The sequence below is a fragment of the Oxyura jamaicensis genome (assembly GCF_011077185.1).
Source record: "Oxyura jamaicensis isolate SHBP4307 breed ruddy duck chromosome 6 unlocalized genomic scaffold, BPBGC_Ojam_1.0 oxy6_random_OJ106677, whole genome shotgun sequence".
Classification (NCBI taxonomy): domain Eukaryota; kingdom Metazoa; phylum Chordata; class Aves; order Anseriformes; family Anatidae; genus Oxyura; species Oxyura jamaicensis.
In genome coordinates this window covers 67,872-81,661 of record NW_023304038.1, presented here as the reverse complement: position 1 = coordinate 81,661, position 13,790 = coordinate 67,872, and the positions used below count along the sequence as shown (strand labels likewise).

Sequence of the window (13,790 nt, the reverse complement as noted above, 5' to 3'; positions counted from 1 at the left end):
CCACGCTCCCCCTGCCTTGTTTGGGTTTCACCGTGGCCAAAAATGGCATGTACATAACCCCCCGAACATAGATCCAAGCCTCGGACGGCGGCGTGCCCCCGCGGAGGAAGGAGCACACCCTGCGGGTGACCGTCCTCGATGTCAACGACAACCCGCCCGTCATCGAGAGCCCCTTCGGCTACAACGTGAGCGTGAGCGAGGTGAGCCCCCGGGAGGCAAAGCAGCTCCGAGGGAGCGGGATAATTAAGCAATAAAACACAATCAAGCATGAGAAAAGACAACTTATTTCCTGCCGGTTTAATTCCTGGGCTGGGGGTTCTCCATTTGAGGGTGAAAAATGAAATATAAGTAATAGCCGGTGACACTCGGAAGCATGGGAGTGCTGCTCGTGATGAATAGCTTGGCATTAAAGTTATTGCCCTGCTAGGATTTCCTTATCTCTTTAATACATGGTTGGAGCTGGCTGAAGAATAGAAATTCTCTCTTGATTTCCCCCGTAATGGGATCATCCAAAAATAATTAGCTGTGCTCCGAGTGCATTATACAGCCTTCACCTTTGGGTTCTGCACTCTTTAAGGATGCGCCAGCCTAGGTAGTGCCAAACGCACGGCCCGATACACAGCCAAACTGCTTCATCGCAGGTCAAGGGGAGCTGCTTCGGTGGGCGTAGGGTTGGAGTTTGGTGCCTAAAGCAGCTTGGAAAAAAAACAACTGTCTGTATTACGACTCTTACAAACGATGTATTTCATGTGTTATGCCGTGCTGTGATGAGCTACGTGTTCATCCGCCCTGCAGAACGTCGGCGGGGGCACGGCGGTGGTCCAGGTGCGCGCCACCGACCGGGACGCCGGCCTCAACAGCGTCCTGTCCTACTACATCACCCGCGGGAACGAGGACCTCACCTTCCGCATGGACCGCGTCACCGGCGAGATCGCCACGCGGCCCTCGCCGCCCGACCGCGAGCGGCAGAGCTCCTACTGCCTGCTGGTCACCGTGGAGGACGAGGGCAACCCGTCCCTGTCGGTGAGCCACCGGGACACGCGTTTTGGGGCCGGCGAGTTGAGCTGTGGGGTGCTGCGTGCGGAAGGTGGGGATGGAAGTGCCGGGAAAGTTTGGGGTGGGTGCTGGATGCAAAGCGCGGGGCTCTGCGGGGATGCCGGGGTGGTCTGGTGGTGCACGTGTGAACCCCGAGCGCCTCGATTCAGGTTGTGGCTCAGGGTCCAGATCATACTTGGCACGTTCTGGCAGCCAGAGCTGTTGCTGTGGGATGTTTGGGGAGCTGCTGCCTGCCCCGTGGCGGAGCCGCCGTGCCTTTGCTTTCAGCGTGCATCCTCGCTTTCCTCCCGCTCGCTCCGGCACGGCTGCGTTTCATCTCCCTGCCTCTGCTCTGAAGTGGTTTGAGCAGAAATCCTGAACTGTTCCGCGGCTGTAAGAGCTGCAAACACCAACAGCGCGGGGGGCTGTCCTGCCCGCTGCCTTTGTTAGACACAACAAATAGAGAGGGGCCTCGGGATGCGGGACGGGGGAGATGCGCGAGCCGCGAAGCGAGTGCACGTCGCTCCCCGGCGAGTTGTGACCCTGCTGCCGCCCTGCCTCGCCTCCACCTCCCCCCTTATCTCTCCATCTCTCTCACCTCCCGGCAGCGCTCTGGCTGCAGAGCCCTGCTCTACATTCTGAGGAAGCGTGCTGCAAGAAGCAGCGCAGGTCGCGGCTTGCAAATCTCCGCGCTGCTCCCCGCCGGGTGGCTCACGCGCCTCTTTGTGTCTTCTGCTGACGCCGTGCCGTGGTTGAAGTCTCTTTCCCTAGAACGAGAGCAGCAGGTTTGTGCAAACGCAGCAGCTGGCACCGCCAGCTCCTTCCAAAAGCGTCCCCGTCGTCCTGGGGAGCGTCGCTGGCGCCGTGAGGGGTGCCGTGCGCGGAGCCTGCTGCCATTCCTTGTGGCTTCACCCAGGCTGGTAGCTGGGGCCTCTGGTGCTTCCGGCAGCACCGACCCAAATCCCGCAACAAAAAGCTTTGGGAAAGGCCAAAGAAACAGAGCTGGGAGAGGACCTGAAGGACCCGTGGCGATCCAGGACAGGCAGGGGGTGCGAGGTGTCCAGCCAGGTGCGCAGCCACGGTGCTGGTGCACCAAGCCCTGTCCTCGCCATCCAGCAGGAAGCCCGAGGGCACGGTCCATCGGGGGACCTCCTGGGGGGTCGGACCTCGATACCCCCTTGCACTGTGCCCGCTGCAGAAGCAGTGCCGTTCCCTCCAGCCACAGGTTGTTGATCTTCAGCCCGCTGCCACCGGGGATGCTCTGCAAGGGCACGCTGCTTTTGCTCCGGTCTGCCAGTATTTTGGTATGACTCACGCTTATGGGTGCTTATGGGCAATTTTTTCCCCATTCTTTACACCAAAAACAGAAGCAAAAACAAAACAAAACAAAACATCACCCTTTGAGTAACCATTTCTACCACAAAGCCTTATCTCCTCACCCCTTAGGAGGGCAGAGGAGGCGCTCAGCTTATCTGAGGATGCTGCGAGAGCCCGAGCTAAACCGCAGCAGCCACATTCCCAGTGAGGGTGAGCAAGCCCACGGGCTCCAAGGGACAAAAATACCTCCTGAAATCAGTGCAGCTGGGCAGGAGCAGGATTCACCAGAGCCGCCTGAGGCAGGCTGGTTTTGGTGCCCGGCGATTGCTCAGGTTTACAGTGAGGGAGGTGCCGGCACGGCCCCGTGCATGGCTGGAAAACCCTCCAGCACCATGAGGACGACCCTTCCGATTTAACAGCATTTAAAAATAGTAAAAAAGAAAAAGAAAAAAACATAAGCATCCTTTTTTTCTTTTTTTTTTTTTTTAAATCATCACTGGTAATGAATCACAGGCAGCCGGGGCAGGAGGACTCCCCCAGCAGGAGCGAGCCGTTCCCCTTCCTGTTTTGCAAAGAAACCCTCCCGCAAATGTTGGCCGGTGACACGGTTTTGTCTCGCCGCGGCTAAAGTACTTTGCCATACGCTCCTGGAAAGGATGTGCCGCCAAGGAGAGCGGGCCAGGTTAGTGCTGCACAGGTTGCAGCCCTGGAAATAAATTAAGGGCTGGGGGAGGCGTGCAGGAGGAGGGCTCCCTCCCGGCATCCCAGCACCGGCGGGATGAGGCTCCCGGGGGCTCGGGCACCGGGGCCGGGAGCTGCTCTTCCTTCCATCTTTTCTCTTATGCATCCTCCGGGGTTTAGGCAAAAGGTGAGAACCACAATGCTCATTGTCAATAAAAAGTAAATAGCGTCCGTCCAGGCACGGGGCGTGCGCAGAAAGGGGCGTGCGCGGCCGTACGCTCTCCGTGCTCTTCTCCATGGAAATAGGCGGTAAAAATCAAAACCCAAGCAAGAGGGGTCACGTCCTTCCGCAGGGCAGAGCCAGCACAGGAGAAACAGGCAGGGCTCCTGCGCCTGGCTTCGTTTATTAAGGCATTTTGCTGTTGTTGGAGTCTTCTTGGCATCCCCCCTCCCCTGCCGTGGGCATCGCTGCTGCCCGGTGCGTAAGGACTGCCGCTGGCCAGGCAGGGAAACATTCACTCATAGTCCTCACCGCCTGGTCTTCCTCACGGCGCGAAGGGAAAGCAGCGGTTGGCGTCCCGGCGGTAGGGAGAGGAAGGTGAGGAGGTCTTTTTTAGTTCGTTAGCTATACTTTTCTTAATTTTCCTTGATTGGTGGGAGCTGCTGCCCGCCCTGGCCACGGCCCCTCCTGGTGCGACCACAGCGCGCTGGCCTCCTCCATCGCTTTTGCCAGCAGACTCTTTAGGCTTTCAAGGAATTCGGCGAGTCGGGAACAGGGTCTGGAAAAGGATGCAGACAGCGGGGTCAGAGCAGCTTGCAGGATGCCCAGCTGCACCAAATATTGAACAATATTTGCAATTGGGTGGCAATCCATCCCCCCCGGCGCCCCGTGCCCCCCTGGCTGCCTCCCCGGGGAGGGCCGCTCGGATACTCACCCAGCGTGGGGAAGAAGCAGTCCCCGGGGCCCGGGGGGGACAAGGGGGTGTTGGGCTCGGACAGCAGGTGCCGGCCGGATTCGGAGGGCTGCCGGCTGGCCAGGTAGGAGAGCTGGGGCCGGGGCCGGGGCTCCACGCTGCCCGCGGGGAGCGCCTCGAAGACGGGGTTCTCGATGCCCTGGGCACTGCTGCTGCGGGAGAGGAGAGGGCGTGAGGGATGCTCGGGGGGGAGTTTGGGTATTGCAAAGCCTCCCCGCACGGTGAGATGACAGAGGGTGTCTCCTCGGCGGGTTGCTAACTAAGGATGCTCTGTCAGGGCACAGAGGCGCAGCTGCGGGGCTGCTTTGGCTCGCCACGAGACACAGGCACCCATTTTGTGGCTCTCCTGCGAGGCTTGGCAGGCTGCAGCTGATCTTTCAATGCGCCTGCTTCTCAGTGCTCAAATCCCCCCGAAATCTGCCTCAGGACCAACAGCCAGCTCCGAGGCTCCAGCAAGAGGGGGGTGAAGTCCTGTGGTCCCTTGTGTGCGTGCGAACACCTGGCCGTGTGGGACAATGGCCCCATTCAGCGACTATTTTTGCTGAAGCATTTCTTTCTCATCTCTTAAAAGATCCCTTTTTTAGGCTCAGAGAGAGTCGAGGTTACATTGCATCAGCGACGTCCCGCCGCGGGTGGTTTGCATTTTCATTTCAGGACCCGATTTTAGCCTGGCACTTCTGGGGCACGGGGAGCGACGGCGCCGCTTGAACTGGTGGCACCTCAGCCGCAACCCCGCGGGGAGCCGGGGGGAGGCTTAGCAGGAGGACAGGGCTGTTTTGGGGGGGGACAAGCATGCTCACCTCTCCATTCGGACCAGCTCGTGGGCACCTGCCAGAGACAAAAAGCATCAGCACCGCGTGCCCCCCGTGAGACCCATCCTGCCCGCCCGTGCAGCATCCCCACGCCCAGGTTGTTCAGCACCCCGGCACCAAGCCCTTGGGGCTTTGCCTTCCCCCCCCCCCCCGTGCACCCCGGGGAATTTTGCAATGCGATGGGGAGCAGCAGTGCCCCAGCCATGATGAAACAGGCACGGCGTGGCCAGGGACAGATGTCGAAAGCGCGGTTCCTGCTCGTGGCTGGCGGCGTGCCCCTCGCTGCTGCTGCACAACCCACTTCTCCAAAGGGATTCGGCCAGAGCAAAAAGCGCACGGCCCAAATCAGGTCCCCAGGGCCCTGGGTCGGGGAGATGGGACGGGGAGCACGCGGCGGGGTACGTACGTCTGCTGCTGACCGCTTGCCTCTGCTTGTAAATCAGGATCAAGATGAGGGGCAGGCAGAGGATGCCCACGATGCAGGCGCCCGTCGCCAGCGCAGCAGCCGTGATATCTGTAAGATACGACCTCCAGCTGGGTCAGGGCCGAATTGCAAACTGATTTTAGCAAAATCTGCCTGCCTAGCAGGCAGCAAGCGGGGCAGGCAGGAAAAAAAAAAAGCGTGCACAGCCACGTGTGGGCACAGTCGAGTGTCTAGATACGGCGCTGGGGGCTGGAGGATGCGCGGCACCGTGCGTCTGGGTGCTCAAGCAAGGCCTGGGTTTCCCCTGGCCTTGTAAAATGGTGGGGCAGGAGGTGCTGGTGAGAAGGCTGGTGGCCAGGAGAGCATCGGCAGAGGCACAAGTCACCCTCCCAGCACCCAGCTGTGGGGTCCAGGAGGATCTGGAGCATCAGGGGAGCACCCATCCCTAGGGGTCACCCAGGCCAGGGTGGCGAGCAGTGCCCAGAGAGAGCTTGGGGCTTTACCTTTGCTGTTGGCGGTGTAAAATGTGCAGTTTTGAAGCTCTCCTCTGCCTGTGGAGAAGATGAAAGCATGTGAGCCCTCGGGGCTGGCACGCAGCACCATCCCTGAGCCCACCGAGGCTGAGCAAACCAGCCCACAGCGTCCTAAAAGCAGGAGCCTGGCAATGGGGATCTTGCGCCGACCACGCCTGCGGCTGGCGTGCAGCGCAACGCCCCACTTCCCTTTTATTTATTTAATTGTTTTTGTCGAGAGGACAGACAAATGTCTCTCCTAACGCTGCAGAGTGAGGGATGACATCCCCTGGCAGGAGCAAGCCCTTCCCGCAAGCCAGACCCTCCCAGGCAGCTCCAGAGCCAGCCGCAGCCTCCGCGCCCCGAGCTGCGCCCGCGCGGCTTCTCCACTCGGCCCTCTTTCATGCAGGGTTTGTTTTCCTCTCCTCCGGAAAGGGGTTGAAGAAGATCACTGAAACTATGTAACACGGCTCCTCATTGCCTGCAGCGGCAGCAAAACCTCTTCCAGCGCCTTGAATCATTTCTTTGGGGTGGGTGGGAGGGATTGTTCCAGCGCTCTCTGGCCGTCGTTCAACCCTTCCACATCTGCTGCTCCCCGTGCGGTGTGGGGCTGAGTGCCGCCACGTCCCTGTGCCCTGGCAAAGCCACCACCAGGCCCGTGCCATTCACGCCCCGTGCCCCGATGCCCCTCTGGGACCCCGAGGCCCCTCTGGCACCCCATTCCCCCTGCCTCGTCCCCCCCGCTCACCTCTCTGGATCTGCAGCTCCACGAAGCCGTGAGCCGCCTGCAGGGTCTGGGGCTTGCCGTGCTCCCGCCGCACCTCCATGGCGTAGCAGCAGTAATTCCCGCTGTCCTGCAGCGTCAGGTTCATCACCACGATGTGGAAAGCCCCGTGGTGGTTGGGGACAAACTCCACGCCGCGGTGGCCGCCCTGCCACCCGTGGGGGGACCTGCCGGTGCCGTTGGGCGCCGCGCCGTGGTGCCGGCCGGGCTCGTGGTGCAGCTCCCTCTCGGTCAGGTTGCGGATGTGCTGCTTCTCGCTGCAGCTCTGGTCGCCGGCGCTGCTGAAGTACCAGGTTTTGTAGAGCAGGTCGTGGCGGTCGGCCAGGGGCCCGCTCACCCGGCAGCTCAGGGTGACGTTCTGCCCCTCCGGGCAGACGCAGCGCACGTAGGGCGCCGTCACCAGCAGCGCCAGCGTCCCTCCTGCGCGAGAGGATAACGGGGTCAGCATTGGGGCAGGGGTATCATGGGGACGGCCAGGGCTTGCAGGGAGCCCTCAGGTCCCCCAGTGTCAGCAACACGGGGACAAAGCAGGCTCTGCTGCCGATGAGCATCCCGGATCCTAAATCAGAGACGGGAAGCACGACCCAAAGCTTTCATTTCTTATCGTGGCAGAGGCACAAGCGCACCCTGAAAACGAGCCCTGCGGGAGGCTTCAAATAGCACCCGAGCAGGGTCTTTCATGTGGCCTGAGGTTTGCACAGCTGGCAGGGGGAGCACGGTGTGGGGCAGGGGGAGCACGGTGTGGGGCAGGAGGCGTGGGGCTGGGCTGGGGGCACTTCGGCTCTGCAAAGAGCGGGAGGAGAAGCAGGGCGTGGGGGTACGGCTCTCAAAGGAGGAAACGTCAGCACCTCGGGGCCGGTTGCGAAGGGCTCTCCAGCTCCCGTTTCCCCACAGCGCGTGTCAACAGCTGGTTAAAAAGGAAAAGAAAAAGAGAAGAAAACAACAACAACAAAAAAAAGAGAGAGAAAAAAAGGCATAGGAGGAGGCCGTGCCCCTGAGATCAGGCGGGGAGCAGGTCCCACCCTGCTTGTTTTTAAGCAGAAGGGGGAACTGCTGGCGAGGAGCTGCCTGAAACTGAAAACCTTGCAGGGAGAGAAATCCCTCCCCTGCACGATCGCGGGGCTTTCCCTGCCCCGGGGGCATGGGGAGGGCTGCAACGAGGCAGAGGGGGGCACCCCGCTGCTACTGCACCCGTCCCGGGGTGCTGGAGGGAGAACAGGGCAAAGCCTGGCGAGCGTCTTCACACCGGTGCTCTGGCCCTGCTGCTAAGTGCAAGCATCACCTTGGGAAGCTGCCCAAAAAGGCCTTTCTGCTGTCGTGACTTGCTTTTTCTGACATGTGGTACTAAGAAAAGGAGGTTCCCAGGGCTGGCTGTGAGAAAAAGGCATTAGGACGAGATGTTCTCGCAGCTCGGCAGCATCCTGTTGTTCCACCAGCCCCGTTGCTGCTTCGCCTTGAGGTTTTTCGCTTGCTATATCGAGCAGCCCCGGGCTGTGCCGAGCCTCCCCGCAGGTCATCCTCCAGCCTGGGACGAGGCTCCCGACGCCTCCCCCCCCCAGCCGAGCATCCTCGGCCGTGCAGAGAGAGCGAAAGTGAAAACGCCCCGCGTGCCTCGCACGCCTCGTGCTCGTCCCGTGCCGCCGCCACCACCAGCCCTGCGCCCAGCAAAAGGCAGCCGGCGCGGGTCGGGGGCCAGGGCGCCGAGCACAAAGGGCACCGCCGCCGCTGTGCTGCTACCTGCCGCCGCGGGAAGTGCCCCATTCACAGCGGGGGCCCCCCGGGAGCCCGGGGAAGGGAAGCCGGGGCTCTATAGGAGGAAGCGTCCGCGGCAGCTTTTGTTTTCCCCAAAAGTGGGGCCGTCCCGCTCACCCCCACCGACTCCATCTGGGGAGCCCGTGCTGCTGCCAGCAGCCCCCTGCAGCCCCTCACGGACGGGGGAAAGCCAGGAGGATTGCTGGTGGGTTGCGTTTTTGTTTGCCCAGGGAGCATCCACACCTTGGTCCGCTTTGCAGGTCCGTGCCCAGCACAAGCGGTCCAGGGATGCTGGGAACTACTGGGATGGAAAATCAGCGCGCTGACGGTAACCGAGCCCCGTCCCTGGGAGGGGGCAGAGGTTACCACATGCGTGAGGCCTTCGGCATGACGAATTTCCCTTCGTTTTCCCAAGCACGGTGGAAAGCTTCCAGAAGGCGTCAGGAGCCGGAGCGGCTCCTCCCCGCTGGCCCGCGGCTCCGCAGGCGGGATGGGGCGGCTCCGGGGGTGGCACAGCAAAACGCAGCGAGGGGAAAAGTGCTCGTGCCACGGCACTGCTATCTCTTTGCTGGTGAACTGCTTAAATAAAGCGGGATTTCGTGCCGAATCCCGGGCTGCTGAGGAAAAGCCTCTCCTGAGTTAATTCCCCTGCGCTTGCGAGCAGGTGTGCTTGGTTTCCAGTGGGATTTCCAGATGTGATTCCCAGCCCAGGCCGGGATGCAGCCTCTGCACAGGCACTCCCTGGGCTTGCCAGAGCAGGGAACCTGCCCTTAATTCCTCTTCTGGGAGCTTTCGTACCGAGCAGCCTCACACAGAAACCCTGCAAGACCCCTCGACACCGCGCCGTCATTACGCTTCAGTTACCAGCCGGCTGAGAAGTGCAGCGCACCTCAGTGCAAGTCCTTACAGCAGGGAAGAAAAAGGAGAGAAAAAAAGGAGGTGCAGGCGGCAAAGCTGGTGTCAATTGCCCTTATCTCCCGTGGAGCCAAATGGTTTTGGGTCCCCGGGCAGCGGGGAGCTCCCTGCTACCCGGTGTCCGCCCCGCAGCCGGCAGCACCGCGGAGCTGCCTTGCTCCTCTCCCGGTGCGTTGCCTGTGTGGTTTTGCTCTTTTTATTTTTTTCTTTCCCAGAAAAATTCAAAGCGAAACTCGGTGGCAGCAGCATGTGACAAACCACTGCCTCTCTCGCATGCCGCCACCTGTCACGGGCCACAGCACCGCCCTGGCTCGGGGACGGGGTCACAGCACTGGGCTTGGGCTTGGGGTGAGGTTTTGGAAATCGGGGCGAAGCAAGCTTTGCGGGGAGCTAGGAGGAGCGCCTTTGGCGAGGCTTCTGCCTGGTCCCCGAGCCGGGTGCCCCCCAGCCGTGCCTTATTGGCACCGCCAGCAGTTGGCAGCCCTCAGCATCGCCCCGCCGCAAGCCCCAGCTGGCAGGAAAGCCACGGCCGAGGTGCGAAAAACAAACGTGCCGTGCCCCTTGTTTTTAAGCACACCTCTGCCGGCGCGCGGGGCTGAAGGAAGTGGCCGGCCTCGCACAGCTGGGCATCGTTTCTTTTTGGGGGCATGCCAGTAAAAAATCCTTTGTTGTCCCGGGGCAGATGGAGACGGCAAGTCGGGCACGAAGCCGCCCGGCACATCCATGTGCGTGCGCGCACCCGTGCTGGCTGCGGGGCAGTGGCGGCGGGGCAGAGCATCCGTGGGGAGGCCGGCGGCCGTGGGAGGCACGCATCGCCTCCCCTGCTCCCCTGGGGCAGCTTTCCCAGCCCGGCCGCAGCTTGGGGGGCTCGGAGGGGGGCTCAGAGGGGGACACGGGCTGTTTTTTTTTTCCTCCGATGCACGCTCGACCGAAGCGAAGGAGGAAAAGCGACCAGTGGGTGAGCAGAGGGTGGAAAGCAGCAGCTCCCCCCGATGCAAGCAGCGTGGCCCCAAACGCCGCGCGCTGAAGGCGACAGCAGTCCCCCCACCCCGAAATCCCGGCGGTGGGGACGGGAAAGTGAAAGACCCCCGAGCCCCCCGCCCCAAGGCGCAGCAGCCCCGGGCGGGGGGAAGAGGAGAAGGAGCCGGGGCTTACCGTGGGAAGCCAGCAGGGCGAGCAGGGCCAGCAGCAGCAGCGGCGGTGCCACCAGCTCCATCTCAGCGCCGCTCAGCACCGCCGCGCCCGCCGGAGTCGCGCCCGCAGGAACTTTCATTGCGCCGGAGAGAGGAGAAGTGCGAGCACCCCCAGGAGGCCGGCTGGGGCACGGAGCTGCGCCCGTCCCTGCCCATCCCCGCGGCCCCCGGGGGGGGATTGGAAGCGCACCTTGCTCGTAATTTGTTTTTTATTGTTATTGTTTTATTTTCGATGCGGTTGCAAGGGTTTTTTGGCAGGTCGCTAGTGGCCGGGCCACGCTGGCGCTGCGGAAAGCCTCCTGGGATGGATGGGGGGGTGGGTGGAAAAGGGGAACTCAGAGCGGTGCCAGGGCTTGGTGCAGAAAAGGAGAGCCCGGTGGCAGCCAGAGAAAGCCCGTCCTGGTGGCCAGTGGCATGCCAGGTGTGCAGTGGCCCTGCGGGGTGTGCTGTGCCCATCCTCTCCAGCCAGGTCCCACGCACGTGGTGCCCCGCAGCTTCACACGAGTGCCTGCTTATCTCCCTTTCTTCACTCAGAAAGCTCAGTGGGTGCAGCCAGGGCCACCTCGTTTCAAAGAGACGAGCTCCTGGTCCCTTTAAAGTGGAGCCCGGGGTCAGCTGGAGGTTTGCAAAGTGCCCGAAACCTTGCTGGCAACCTGCTCTGAATTTCTGAGCGTGCAGGGAAACAGCAAAGTAGCTGCGCAGCTTGTGGTTTATTGCAACCACTTCTGTGAATCTCTTGCCGAAGATGTAACCCCTGTCTGGTAGGAGGAAACTGGGGGAAGGTGGAGGTGCAAAGGTGCAAATCCAGAGGGGTTTTTGTGACAGTCACAGCCGGGGAGGGGGCTGCAGTGTGCTCACGTGCAAGGCTCTTTCCTGGAGCTGCTGAAAACGTCCCACCTGTCCCCCTGCCAAAGAAGGTCTGAGATGTGCTTTTTTTTGTTCTTCCTCTGAGCCAGGCAGCAGCATCGCAGGGTGTTTTCCATCCCACCATGCTGCCACCCTCAGTAGTAGTGACCAAGGTGTCCCCAGCGTCACCTGCAGAGGCCTATCCTCAAGGAAATGAGGCTCAATGGTTACCAATCTTTGGCTTTTGGGGGGAAAGGAGAGAGATGCTGCTAGGGCGTGTTGTGCCTGGGAAGAACGGTGTGATTTAACCCCTGTGCATTTAGCCCAGTACCTGCTCCCAGCCACTGCCTCGTCCTGGGCATGTTTCTGCAGCCGTTCTGGAGATGTTTCAGCACTTTATTTTAAGGCAATACCTCGCACTTCTCTCAGTAGGGTTGACCCCAAGCTGGTCATTGTCCTTGATGGGTCAAGCCTCTCCCCGCCAGCTCTGGGCCTTGCAGAGCCCATCCCACCGCGGGGCTCACCACCATGTCCCCACGTCCCGCAGGCCACCACCACGGTGTACGTCACCGTCCTGGATGAGAACGACAACGCCCCCGCCTTCCAGCAGCAGCTCTACGAGGTGACGCTGGACGAGGGCCCCGCCACCCTCAACGCCACCCTGGTCACCGTGCAGGCCCTGGACCTGGACGAGGGGCCCAACGGCACGGTTGCGTACGCCATCACCGAAGGCAACATCTTGGGTACCTTCCACATCGACAGCGCCACGGTCAGTGTAAGGACGCTGTCCCCAGCCCGGCCGTGCCCTTCTCCCTCGTCCCTCACCCCTGGCTGCTGTCTCCTGGTCCTGCAGGGGCAGATCCGCACCCTGAAGGAGCTGGACTACGAGATCAGCCACGGGCGCTACACCTTGGTGGTCACCGCCACGGACCAGTGTCCCGCTGCCTCGCGCCGCCTGACGTCCACCGCCACGGTAGGGTTGCGACACCCTGGCGTCCTCGGGGTCCAGGAGTTCCCCCTGGCGTGAGCGGTTTCACATCTCCTTCCCAGTGGCCACCAGCTCTTCCCAGTGGCCCAGTTGCTGCTCCGTCACGGGGGTTGCAAAACAGGGACATGGCAAGGGTTGCTCATGGTTGGGCCAGGCCACGCAGTCTTCTCACATTATTCATCTGGTTTTTAAACTCAATTTTTGTGCCCCGTAGGGAGGTTGTGTAAAGTCTCTCGTCAGTTTTTGTTGCTTTTCTCCATAGTTCTTCCATTTCTCCCGGGCCGCGGTGACCTGAACGTAGCTCAAAGAGCAGGGCAGTGGACGAGCAGCTCCAAGACACGTGCTTTGCAGGAATTGAACGCGCTGATTAGTGCTGTGGCCTAAATCGAAATGTGATGGGTTGTAGGGGAGGCGTTGCCCATGTCCAGAGTGATTTTGGAGCCTGCAGGTGGAAGGGGCCAATTTAGACCTTCTGCCTCAGCTCCCTGTCGTGAACCCAGACATCGAGCTGAGCATTTTCCAGTCCCCCAGAAGGAGATAAGTTTTTCTGTGCAGGGAAAAACTTTTTTTGAAAAAAAAGGGGGGAGAAACTAGAGGGGAGATACCAGTGGGGGAGATTTCCCTGGATAAAATCTGTCCCTGCGAGTGTCGCAGCTCTGTGCTGCCTGGGCAGAGGGAAGCCTTCAGCCATGCAGCTCTGATGTTGCTGCAGATGCCTTCCCGACCAGGAAAACTGCACTGAAAACCTCTTGACCTGGGGCTTTGCTGCGGGCAGGGAAGGCTCTTGGTGTGCTGCAGGCGTAGTCAGAGCTTTGCTCTCTGTTGTCTCATGGAGCCGTGAACCTGGAAGCCCCATCAGCCATGAGGACCAAAACTAGATGGAACAGGAACCACCCTCCCTACACAGCCCATGGGGCTTCTGCCAGCACAGTTTGAAGGCGAAGCTTTTAGGAGCAGATTTAGTGATTATTTTGGATAGCGAGTGATGGGAAATCCATCTCCCTGATAAGGCGTGCCAGTGTTTGTTTTCTCCGCTGCTAGGAGACGGAGCAGAGACTCAGATAAAGTCTTTAAAGATCAGAGTTAGCCAGTATCAAGCGTCCATCTGATGGGTTTTACTACCCTCAGTCCAGGAGGTCAAAAAGCTCCTCATTTTCAGCATCTCCTACCCATGCGGCTGGGAGATGCGAGGCGGAGGAGTGCTCGATAAGCTCAACCTTTTACTAGCCACCAGAGACTCTCCTCCTCACGCAGGCATTTTCCACTACGCAAGTGCCCCGAAGGGGTTAACGCTCCTTGCAATATCGCGTGGTATGGACGTATAAAAACGCCTTCTGTGTAGGGTGACCCAGTTAAAAAGCCAAATCCTGGAGCTGGGCTTGGCCCCGGCGGCGGTGCTCCCCTGGTGACACCGCGCTCGGCTGCGTCCCCAGGCTGTTGCTGCTTCCCTTTGGAGCACGGTAGGAGTGCCGCTGGCCGGCCGCGTGTGTCATGGAAAGGGACGGTGAGCCAGCTGCATTGGTGGAGGTTTGTGTTTGACTGAAAAAGCACGGTCCC

The 13,790-nt window shown here is 60.8% G+C and overlaps 2 protein-coding genes across 3 annotated transcripts in view; one reads left to right on the top strand and one right to left on the bottom strand.

The window, feature by feature from the left end:
- The window catches only part of LOC118157560 (cadherin-23-like), a gene marked incomplete at its 5' end in the record, with an annotated part of 34,475 nt that extends 22,138 nt beyond the window's left edge, over positions 1 to 12,337 (top strand). Inside the window, 4 exon segments of the mRNA XM_035311953.1 lie at positions 72 to 200; positions 796 to 1,023; positions 11,793 to 12,014; positions 12,099 to 12,337. Of these exon segments, the coding sequence (XP_035167844.1) occupies positions 72 to 200; positions 796 to 1,023; positions 11,793 to 12,014; positions 12,099 to 12,272 (753 nt within the window).
- LOC118157558 (V-type immunoglobulin domain-containing suppressor of T-cell activation-like) lies at positions 1,276 to 10,509 on the bottom strand. 2 transcript variants are annotated; one of them, XM_035311950.1, is made up of 7 exons: positions 10,362 to 10,509; positions 6,504 to 6,959; positions 5,747 to 5,794; positions 5,226 to 5,333; positions 4,808 to 4,835; positions 3,969 to 4,159; positions 1,276 to 3,812 (listed from the first exon to the last, which is right to left on the bottom strand). In XM_035311950.1, the coding sequence occupies exons 1-7, from the start codon at positions 10,477 to 10,479 to the stop codon at positions 3,775 to 3,777; spliced, it is 987 nt and encodes a 328-aa protein (XP_035167841.1). In that variant the 5' UTR covers positions 10,480 to 10,509; the 3' UTR covers positions 1,276 to 3,774. The 2 variants fall into 2 exon arrangements, with proteins under 2 accessions (XP_035167841.1, XP_035167842.1); XM_035311951.1 differs by having other exon boundaries at positions 3,969 to 4,156.
- Positions 12,338 to 13,790: the final 1,453 nt, after the last annotated feature.

What these genes read in the sequence shown, in the direction of transcription:
- LOC118157558 (XM_035311950.1), bottom strand. Translation starts at nt 10,479, where the DNA reads ATGAAAGTTCCTGCGGGCGCGACTCCGGCGGGCGCGGCGGTGCTGAGC. An exon ending in GAGCTGGTCCGAATGGAGAG is followed by an intron (nt 4,160 to 4,807) that starts GTGAGCATGCTT and finishes CCTCTCCCGCAG; the next exon opens with CAGCAGTGCCCAGGGCATCG. An exon ending in CTGCTTCTTCCCCACGCTGG is followed by an intron (nt 3,813 to 3,968) that starts GTGAGTATCCGA and finishes ATCCTTTTCCAG; the next exon opens with ACCCTGTTCCCGACTCGCCG.